General features: G+C 36.1%; 1 protein-coding gene and 1 pseudogene across 2 annotated transcripts; one reads left to right on the top strand and one right to left on the bottom strand.

The window, feature by feature from the left end:
- The first annotated feature begins 3,454 nt into the window (after positions 1 to 3,454).
- On the top strand, positions 3,455 to 6,019 carry LOC114418807 (60S ribosomal protein L37a). 2 transcript variants are annotated; one of them, XM_028384323.1, is made up of 5 exons: positions 3,455 to 3,575; positions 3,684 to 3,723; positions 3,940 to 4,028; positions 4,629 to 4,711; positions 5,475 to 6,019. In XM_028384323.1, the coding sequence occupies exons 1-5, from the start codon at positions 3,573 to 3,575 to the stop codon at positions 5,527 to 5,529; spliced, it is 270 nt and encodes an 89-aa protein (XP_028240124.1). In that variant the 5' UTR covers positions 3,455 to 3,572; the 3' UTR covers positions 5,530 to 6,019. The 2 variants fall into 2 exon arrangements, with proteins under 2 accessions (XP_028240124.1, XP_028240123.1); XM_028384322.1 differs by lacking the exon at positions 5,475 to 6,019 and adding an exon at positions 4,809 to 5,146 and having other exon boundaries at positions 3,465 to 3,575.
- A 3,929-nt stretch (positions 6,020 to 9,948) lies between these two features.
- Positions 9,949 to 10,954, bottom strand: LOC114420381 (annotated as a pseudogene).
- Between the last annotated feature and the right edge of the window lie 694 nt (positions 10,955 to 11,648).

Below are 11,648 nucleotides of genomic sequence, written 5' to 3'. Positions count from 1 at the left end.
CTAGAGTCAACTCGTAGACTCTTACGAGTTTAAGAAATTACTTCAGTCCTGCGAGTTGACTTGGAAGCAAACTCATTTTTGAGCAGACTTGGTGGACTCGTGTAAACTCGTAAGAGTCAACGAGTTGACTCTAGAGTTTGACAACCATGCATAAGTGTTCAAAATTAAAGCATTTAATAATTAAAAAAAACACAAATGTTTGCAAATTGGTGCATTTTGAATATATTTACTTATTATCCATATTTTTTTTACGAAGTAGACTCTTACGAGTTTATGAGTTGACTCTAGAATCGACTCATAGAAGCTCCCACGAGTCTGCATAGACTCTCGATATTGATAACCTTGCTTATAGGATAAAATTCCTTGAGAGATGTAGGAGAGTCAATCTTAGGAATGGGTACAATAAGAGTTTCAGCTAGAGGAGGAGGAATATTCCCAGTCATGAAATCATTATAGACTAAATCCCAAACCTCATAAGACACAATATGCAATATTTTGGTAAAATATTGGTTGAAAGCCATTAATATCGAGAGCCTTATAAGGGTTCGTAGAGAACACTACCTCTTTTACCTCCTGGATAGACACTAGTTGGAGAAGGCTAACCCAACAATCATCACTCACGGTTGGGAGAGCAAGAATAAAGAGATTGTACGGTAGGCACCTATTAGTTTATTGAAATAATTTCTTAAAGAAATTGTGAGCTTCATTCTTCAAGATAGAATCATCTGAACACCAAACTCCTTCAATAAAGAGACATGTAACTCTATTCTTCCTCCTTCTAATCATCGTTTGAATATGGAAAAATTTAGAATTTTTATTTCCAAACTTAATCCAATTCTCGCACGACTTTTGATACCAAAGAATATCTTCTTGAGCAAGCACCTCATTATATTACTTTTGGAGATTTTTTTTCAAACAAAACTAGGTCAAAGGTAACCTTAATATCGAGTTGCTGATGCATTCCTCGACTTCAGGCTTCAATCAGACATTTCTTCTTGAAAGTATTCCCGAAGGTTTCTTTATTGAATTTTACATAAGGTTTTTGAATGCCTCCTAGCTTACACATGGCATCACCTATGGTGTTCCTCCATGTCTAGCTAACAAGATGCTCATAATTTGGGTGAGTAGTCTAGCATGCCTGAAAGTGGAAAGTAGGGACCCTTTTACTAGGTGCTTTATGGCAATACATAATCAACGGGTTATGATCAGAGTTGTGAGATGGAAGCAGCTTAACCATAGCTTGAGGAAAGGTGAGTCTCCAATCTGTGTTAGACAAGCCTCAATCATGTGTTTTCTAACATGCCCCCCATTTTGCACATTCTTTCTCCAAGTAAATAAGCCACCAACAGTAGCAATATCCATCAGACCAAATGTAGACATTGTATTACTTAAATTTTGAGCCCTTGTAACATTAAAAGAACCACTTGAGACATCTCTCTGGAATTAGTGATTTCATTGAAGTCACCAATGAGAAGCCATGGGCTTGAAATAATGTCTCTTAAGGTGGTAATATGATCCCACAAGGAGAGTCGAGCCATGGGGTTAAGAGACCCATAAATTGCAGAGCAGTACCCAAGTCTTGTTCATCTTAGAAGTTATTGCATGGGTAGTAGAGTCAACCAACATAAAATTGATACCATTTCCATTAGAGAGTATCCAAATGCCCCCCGGGTGCCCTCTAGTTTCCTGGAGAAAAATTGGATGATGCCCTAAGGAGTCCCAAAATTTTTGGACTTGAGAGAACTGAATGTGAGTTTTGAAAAGCAACTACATAGAAGGTTGGTGGCTTTTAACCAGTTGTTTGATGTTCCTTTTAGTCACACAACCAATAGCCCCCTAAATGTTCCACAAGAGTATAGAGAAATCAAGAAACATATTCATGGCAACATTATGGGTGGGGAATATGGGGAGTAGATCCCTACGTGGCGTTAGAGTTACCCATAACATTCTCTAGGATTGAGGATAACACCACGTCCATGTCTTAGACATAAGTTTCTTCATTCATTTTGTCCACATCATATACATGAGTATCGGTCATGGTATTTTGGTATGTCGTTGACTGAATTCCACTTTCCTTTACTAACTCGTTAGTGGTGGGACCACTGTCATTAATTGGTTGCGTGTTAGGTTAGGGGTCACATGTTGGATTTTGCACTGACTGCTTTCTAATCATGGCATTTTGGAGGAGTTCCCACATTGGAGTGCTATAATTGATCATAGAACTCCTTGGCCTTTTGTTCTTTGGAGGCAAAGAGGAATTGTTGGTCTCAATCTTGTTTGGGATCCCACCTCCTTGATTGTCAAGAATCTTTCCTTTTCTTGTAATTGTACCTTTGGCTCCCAGTTTGGTAATTGTCTTCTTTAAATTAGCCATCATATCTCTATAATCTTTCTGTTTTTTTGTGTTAATCTTTCCAAAATCTTGTCATGAAAGGAAGTCTTTTGTTGTTCAACACCATTACTATTACTACTTCTACCGCCGTCCAATGGTTCATTGCCTAAGCCTGATCCATTCATAGAACCCGTAAAGAATGAGAAACCAGAGCCTGTAGTCATTTAATTTTGAAGTGTTTTATTTTCCTTTTATGTTTCCTACTACTTAACTTATTTCATAAATTGGTATATATATTTTTTACTTTATCTCACAATTTAAATAATTCATTATAAATATAAAATATAACATATATTTATAAACATTTATGTAATTATAATATAATGTACACATTAAAATAACATCAAATTGATACTACAAAATACAACTCATTATCAAATTAATTCTATAAAAATACAATTTAATTTCAAAATGATCCTTCAATATTAAAATTTAATGACAAAATAATTAGACAAACTTATCGACAGGACAATATTGACACACTTTTTATACATTCAAATGCTAAATAAGAATTTATGTTCTTTCACAAACTAAATTGGCACCAATTTACAAAATTTAATTAAAGAGATCAAAATGATCATTTTTTTAAGGTAAATATTAAGGGGGTGTTTGATTTGGTTGCTTCCTATTTTCATTTTCACTGGAAATAGAAAATGGTGATTAAAATGTGTTTAGTTAGATTTTTGAAAACATTTTCAGTAAAAACATTTTCTCAAAAGAATCAAAAAAATGGAAATAATAAAATCCCATTTTCAGTTGAAAACAAGAATCTCATTTTGGATAAAATAAAACGCATAAGGAATGTAATTTTAAGCAAATTTAAAAATATATTTCCTTCCTTTCCTTTACACGCGGTGACAAGGAATGTTTTTATTTCCTGCAAGCAGAAAATAAGAAGTCAAATCAAATCATGTTTTCAGAATTTTAATCTTTTAAAAATCAAAATAATTTTCAAAAAATGAAAACAGAAAATGAAAATGTAAATCAAATACACTCTAATATTTTATTTTTTGGGGTCTGGAAGCAGAAGAACTACAAGCAGGTATGGGCTTACACATGGATCGTATTCGCATAGGCCCATTACTCTAATTACCCTCAAAAGCGTTTTTATTCTTCTCACTCAGGCAGCAAACCCTCGTATTCGGCAGCCGCGATATCATCTTCTTATAGCCACTCGAAAATGGTGCTCTCTCTCTCTCTCTCTCTCTCTCATGTATATCTTGAATTTTAAGGTTTCTTCTAATTCGAGATTTTAACATGATTTATGTTTTTTTTTTTTGCATGTGACTAGACCAAGAGAACCAAGAAGGCCGGTATTGTTGGAAAATACGGTACGTTGTTGGTTACATTCGTTGTTGTTGAATATTTTGGGTGTTTGTTTTTGTTTCTATGTTTATTCTAAAGTGAGTTTTTTGAATGTTATTGGGTTTATAATAACTTGGTCTATGTCAAATTAAATCAAGTAATGTTGTTGTTGTTGATGCCCCTTTATCTGTGTCCATAAAGAACGAGGTGATAGCTTATGTTTATGCTGTCTCAAATTTCAGGCACCCGATATGGTGCTAGTTTAAGGAAACAAATCAAGAAGATGGAAGTTAGTCAGCACAGTAAATTCTTCTGCGAGTTCTGTGGAAAGGTATATTCTTTTTTTCTTTCTAATGTTTTTTGGTTTCACTATTGAGTAGGAATGCTTGTGGGATGAGTTTGTCTGTCATTACTGATCCAAAATTTTGATAGAGTTATTCATCTGAATCACACCCTGTATGAGATAAGATCAAGTTACACCAGTTTATTGACATAATATATCAATTTTAATAGAGAACATTACAGTAATACCTCCTGGGGTTTTGTGTAATTACACAAACACCCCAGCTTTTTTAACCATTACATTCGCCTCCCTTGTAGGAAGGGGATCTTAGTGTTAGACTCGAGGGGTGTCAGTGCAATGTTTTCAAACATATAAGGGGGTGTCAGTGTGATGTTTTCAAACTTAGAGGGGGTTAGTGTAGGAAAATCAAGAAGGGTGGGGTTATGTGTAATTTGGTAAAAACTCAAGGAGTGTTGCTGTAATTTGCTCTTTTTAATATTATGTATAGACGTATAGTTAAATTCTAGAATTAAGCAAGCATATAATTATAATATAGGCATATGTTACAATATATATCACGGGTCATAAACTTCTCTGTTATTCGCTGTGGCCTAAGGGCAACTATTAATGACATGTTTGTTTGCTCAGTATGCTGTTAAGAGGAAGGCTGTGGGTATTTGGGGCTGCAAAGATTGTGGAAAAGTGAAGGCTGGAGGTGCTTACACATTGAAGTAAGAACCTTCCTCAACTATGTTTTTTTACAGTTAATTGTTTTCTGTTTTATGGTGATTGAATATATGATTTGTTTGTGCATTTTTTTCTTGACAGCACTGCCAGTGCTGTCACTGTCCGGAGCACCATTCGGAGGCTGAGAGAGCAGACTGAGAGTTGAAAGCAGTTTACACTTTTCATTTGTTTTCAAATCATAAATTTTGCTGCTGTTTATTTTGAAATTAGCATACTTGCTTTGGATAGTTGATGGAATTTTGGCAGGTCTTTGTTAAGAATATTAGTAATGTAACTTTGAATGATATTTAGTTTTGTATTCTTGAGTCATTTGATGGTGAGTGAGTTGGTAATTTTTCCTTCCTATTGGCAAGGTTGGTTTGCTAGTATTTTATAATTTACATATACATGATACCTTAATGAAGTATACCTTGCATGTTTGGTTTGGTGTTGAGAAATTGATTGAGTCCATAATGGATTTTGAATCTGTTTTCACATTGGTTTCACATTACAATGAAAATTGTCAGAAAATACATTGATTAAAAGGTATACAAAAATAACTAGAACCAACAGGAATCACGTAGAAGCTACATTTCATACTTAACTACTTGGTTGAAGCAACTACCAAGAAAATAGAAACATATGAAATTCGGCATGTTATCATCAAATTCTCCTTGGATAATTGAATTGCTCTTTTACTACAGCCTACAGGGAACAATTGATATTAGTGGCGTAATCATTACATTACGTTCTGAAATGTTAATACAGGTATACATCCAAAACTGATGAGCTTCATCAGCTTTCAACCTCATCATATGGATGAATGCTGGATTGTTGGTTGGTGATGTCTCTTGTCATGGAACTTGTCAAGGTATTTCTCAAAGATACTCCTAAGAGAAGCCAGAGGATGGTTCTAGATGGTACTTTTCTAGGAAGAAGATTGAAAGAAAACTCACCATGACACCATCCGAACAAGATGGCATAGATTTGAAGAAAGACACTCACCTATGCAAATCATAATGTTTGGGCTGTTATCGGACTATCTGTAGCTGTCTTAATGCTCAAAATGTTCAATTTTTCACGGTGGGGTGTGTGTTGGTCTAGAGGCTTTAATGATTTAATTTTTGAATCCAACTCTAAAACAAACACCAGGTTGATTCTTTTTTTTTTTTTTTGTAAACTAAGATATTCCTCAACCCGAAAGATAGAAACAATTTTTTTAGATATTGAGATCCATTTAAAGAGTTGTCCTAACTCTGTTGTCTCAGATGATTCACTCTATTAGAAAAATTGTTCGGAGGGGTGGAAGTTTCTCTTGGAGGCACATTTATCGTGAAGTCTACCAAGTCGTCAATGCCTTGGCTAAGTTTTTATTAAAATTGTATTGGCCATCGTGCAAAACTATACGTATGATTCTATGAAAGATTAGTGCAACCGTCAAAGTTTGAGGAGCAGAAAGAATTAAAGAAATTCAAAGTTGCTACTCAAAATGTCCTTGCTCAAGTTGCATGGAATTTTTTAGAGTATTATATGTGAGTAAATAATTAATTTTGTCCACGAAAGTATGACATACTAGCAAATTGGTTCCTAAAAGATAAAAAAATATAAATTTAGTTTCTAAATGTACAAGAAGTACAATAAATTAGTCATACCGTGCAAGACTAATTTATTATACTTTTTGCATATTCAAAGATTATATTTGAATTTTTCATTTTTTAAGAATTAATTTGTTAGTGTCTTATTTTTAGAGACAAAGTTGACTATTCATCATATTTATTATATGTATTGTGGTTTTTTGATTAGAATTATTGAGATAAAATTTCTATTTTAATTTGACAACAAACTAAATATAATAGTGCACTTAAGTTTTATCCTTAATAAAACTATATATACATTGCTTCTATAAAATATTGGTAAGAGGGATATTTCTACTTGAAGATTTTTGAACACTTGGCAAACAATTAATATAAACATATAATCAATCTTAAATATAAGGAAAAACATATCATTGTTTATTTGAGTGTCAACGTATTTGGTTTTCTATAGGTTAAGTATATGTTTAAACTTTAAATGGGGTCCAACTCCTCTACTGGACCCTCCATTAAATGGAGAGGATATTTTTCTGTATGTTAATAAAATTGATTTTGTTTTAACGATAAACAATAGGTTAGCAACGGTGGCTTTCATGCAGTGGACGTTCAATCAGATTCGAAGGATGTTGTCGAATTGATTCAGCAAGGGATGTATGCTGTTGAATTGATTCATGTGCTCACATTATTGATGCTATTAATAGGGGATATTGTGCCACCTATGGAAGTGTCTCTCTCATATTTTATAGAGAATGCAACGAAGCTGCCAATGCTTTCGAAAGACATGGGCTCAAGATGAATCCAGGGTTATGTTTTTTTATTGACCTGCAAGTTTTTGTTCATTCTGTTTAGATGGCTGATGCTTCAGCTTTGACTGGTTACTTGTTGTTTTGTTTGGGTTTTCCCCCCTTTTTATCAGCAAATAAGAAAGGCAACGGTGGCATTGGCATTATCAAGGAAGCTACTATTTCTACTACCTAATTTGCTACTCAGACTACCAAGTTATGCAATTCCCCTTTTTCCTTTTGCTCACTAACCAAATCCCTACACTCTCTCCCCTTTCCTTGAGACTCCCCCCTCCCCCATCCAAATCCAAGTCATGCCACCCTGCCTCGCCCTTCAGTCGAGTCCCAAGCAGCACTGTCACCGGCATGCCGCTAGCACCACCACGACCACACCCTGACCAAACCTACCCCAATCTCATCACTAATGGAAACAACCACCCAAAACCATCACCTAGGCCAGATTCGCATGCGAACTCAACCTCTGAGGCACTTCACATGCGTGCGAAGGCGATGAAGGTCACGTACAAAGCTCAAGATGGTTTCTACTGATGGGTTTGTCAAGGAATGGAAGAAGGCCGAATCCCCCGTGATGGTTTAAGGATTGAGTGTTGCTAGGTGCACCCAGCATTATTGCTGGTGCACCCAGCAAAGCTATTAAATGCCAAAATTGCCCCTGCTTGTTTTTCTTCTTACGGATCAAGGTGATCCGTACGTTGATTCGTAAGACACTAACGGATCAACTTGATCCGTAAGTGTCTTACGGATCAACGTACGGATCACCTTGATTCGTAAGAAGAAAAACAATTTATTAATTAGTTTGTTATATATAGAAATCTATTTTTTTAGTTGAGATTCTTGTAATTGAAAATGATTATGCAATACATGAATTCAAACAGTACATTAACTTCAACATAGTCGAACGAAATTAAATTTCCATCAAATACTACAACTAACTAACTCATGCTAATTTTGCGACAAGGACAACTCATCTTCCATTTGCGGTAAAGGTTTACTGAAAACAGCTAAAATTTCTATTGGCCCAATCTTTTTCCAGTAGTTAGACTTAATGAGCACCTTCATCACGTCCTCGTTGGTTTTAAGTTCAATTATTTCAAATTTTATAACTTTTTCTGAATACTCATGGTGACTTGGTTTCCGAAAAAACAATCACGTTACCATTTGTGTTTCATCAACACCATAAAGGGGAATCCCACGAGGCGCAACTTGTTTGATCAAATCCTTCAGTTCATCCATGGTACATCCGGTGGGAATGTCAAAGTTTTTGGGATTTTTTCCTGTGAACGAGTAACCAACAAACTCATTTTGGCGTGGCATGTTCCACCTCCCATTGTAATATAGCAGGGCATCATGAGTAGGGGTCATAGTAGTTTCAAGTAAGTTTAAAATACCATCTGGGGTTCTAACAATGCTACATAATAACTCAATAAGACCAACAAACGAAAATTCATGATTACACATTAACATTGTGTTAACATCAACATCATCTTTCAGTTGCATACATTGAAACCGAAATTGATTACCTGCATACGTGAAAGGCTGCCGGTAGTAAATTTCATCCAAAAATTGCTTGTTGGTTAGCTTAAGGGTATTGTGTATTCTGGTTTTTAACATTTGAAAATCACACCCGTTAGGTACTCGAATGGGAACTGGAGTGGAAGCTTGGAAGGAAACACCACTGTCGTTGTGAACAATGGATCCATTTGGAAAAATAAAACCTAATGTGGAGTTCACAACTGTCTGACTGCTTGTCTCTCCCAAGAATGCCATAGTTTTTTGTAAGACTTGGGTTGATACTGAAACTTGTGCTTTCTTACAAGGTTAGGTTGTGCCATATATATAGATGAGTTTTAATATTAGTGCTGCATTTTTTAAAGATTGAAAATACGCATGCACATGTTTTCTGTATGTGTTGTCAACTACACGAATGACATGACATGCTTTAGCTTGCATCAGATCTGCATGTGTAGTCATGTTGTGCTCAGATAACCCTTGGTCTGAAAAACTGAGTCTCCTCCATAACATATGAATTGAATCAAGTGGGATGCAACCACCAACATATTTGGATAGCTCACAAGCACAAGGAAGACCAAGCGTGGTTCTCACCACGCAACCACAACTTGAGGGATTCTTGCCAGCATAGTGAACACGCTCAAATTCAGCAGCAATCTGATTTAAAGCATACCTTGAAACCATTCTAAGCAGCCTCCTGTATAAGGTTTTTTGGAACACATGTCCAACGACATGTGTACTTGTTTCAAATGATGCTTTAATCTGTGTGTGTTGCAACGTAATCATGTTGTTCACGGCATCCCACACACTGCATAAGTCTCCAATGTTATTTTGTAACAGTCTTTTTAAAGACGAGTGAGCAGATTCAACCCTACATTTCAAATACACAAATAAAAATAAACATATACAATAATACAATTCCATAAATTTTTCAACGTTAATAGAAATAGTTGAACAGTTTCATACCTGTTTGTTGTTGTGTTTCCTAAGTGCATCACCTTATTAGTCCAGGCGAAAACAAATTTTTCCTTGTGTGGTATTATCCATGTTTCCTTGACATAGTCAACAAATATTGGCCAAGGTGCGCAAGCTACTTCGAACTTCTTCAGGCATTCATCAAACTGTTGTTCTGAAGGACAATCAGTCAGAGATCCCCAACAATCCATGCATAATCTCAAGCATTTTTTTGCGCAATTAGTGATTTACATTTAGCCTTCACATTCTTATTTATGTGAAAGATGCACAACAAATTTGTGCATTCAGGGAATACATCTTTCACTGCATTCATCAATGCTTGGTCTCTGTCAGTGACAATAACTCCAAGGAGGGCATCACGCTTTAAAAAAGGCCTTGGAAGCGTTGTAAAGCCCATACCAAATTATTAACACGTTCACCCTCCACATATGCAAAACCGGCAGAGAATGTCATCCCAGTCGGTGTCATCCCAACAAAATCGAACAATGGGAGTCTATACCGGTTTGTTTTGTAGGTGCTGTCTATCAAAAACACTAAATTGCATGTGTTGACTAACTTCATTGAATTAGGGTGACACCAAAAGATATCACGAACCACGTCTTCATCCTTTATTTTGTGCCAATAAATATATTGATCACGTTCAAGAAGCTTCATCAGATGTTGCATTTCAAGATCGCTTCCTCTTATGGAAGAACGGAATGCACTTCTTGCATTGTATATCTATTTAATAGTCGTACAGTTATTGGCATTGTGTTCCTTCAGAGTTAGCAGAATGTTTCTTGGCTTCACCATGGACTTCGTCATATCAGCAATAAGTATTTTTTCAGCTTTAGTTAATCGCCCCGCATATGGATGTCCAACTAATGACTTGGCCAATTCATGATTATGCACTCCACAAATCAACTTCACCATCCAGCCTTCTCCTCCAGCCACTAGCTTGCAACGAAGCTTGAAGGGACACCCACATTTCCTAGTCCCAGTGTCTCTTATGATAAATTCTTTTTTCCTACACTTATATTCGCCACTCCTTTCACAACCAATTAACACAAACGTACTCCTTCCTCTACTACCTGTGTTTGTGTCCGACCTTAAAATCACCGCCACAAATCCGTTTTCATGTGCCACGGATTGAGCCCACCGCAAAACATCCTCTCGGCACTCAAACACCTACAAAATCCACATAATTTAAGTTTTCTACCAGTATTCATTTTATTAAATATGTGACAAACATTAACATTATAACCTGAGAAGTCTTGAGCGCATCCGAACAATCAACATGTGGTTCATTTGCACCACATGATTCTGCATTTTCATAATTCATATCCGCTCGTTCAGACATTATTTCATACATCCACTCATCTTCATCCATCTAACCAAATCAAACAAAAAATGGCCATACAAAAAAATTAGTAATTTAAAAGAAAAAAGGAAAATAAATGGAAAAATAGATGCAAAAATGCAAAAACAGATGCAAAAACAGAAAATACCAAAAATAATACACTTACGAATCAAGTTGATCCGTAAGCTTTTTACGGATCAACTTGATTCGGAAGCTTGTTAATACTCTTACGGATCAAGTTGATCTGGAAGTCATCCGTACGTCCGCGACGAACAAACACCATCTGCGTACCTCGTTTGCCGCCACCGACCACCACAAAGCTTGACGCCGGAAACTTTACCTTCACCGCTGCGCTCAATGTTGTTACCCCCACGAACCAGAGGCAATGCCACAGGAAAAAGTGAAAACGAGATGCAAAGCTTTTTGAAAATGGAGGTAAGAAGCTTTTTCGGAAAAAAATGGCATTTTTAAGGAAGAAAGGTGATAGGGGCAATTTTGGCATTTCAAAAGTTTGCTGGGTGCACTAGTAAAAATGTTGGGTGCACCTAGTAACACTCTTAAGGATTTAGCTTGCAGTGTTGGATGGATTTGGGCTTTGCTTTGTGCACCCAACAAGTTTTTGAAATTCCAAAAATACCTTTGATACTTCTTCCTTTTTTGCCTTCTTCACTCACCATTCATTCTGTTGCTTGCTCGCATTCATTCATTCTTGTGAGAGGTCCTT

This window comes from Glycine soja, chromosome 7 (assembly GCF_004193775.1).
Source record: "Glycine soja cultivar W05 chromosome 7, ASM419377v2, whole genome shotgun sequence".
NCBI classification, from domain to species: domain Eukaryota; kingdom Viridiplantae; phylum Streptophyta; class Magnoliopsida; order Fabales; family Fabaceae; genus Glycine; species Glycine soja.
Note: the sequence above shows the minus strand (reverse complement) of the source record. Positions and strands in the feature narration are given on the sequence as shown.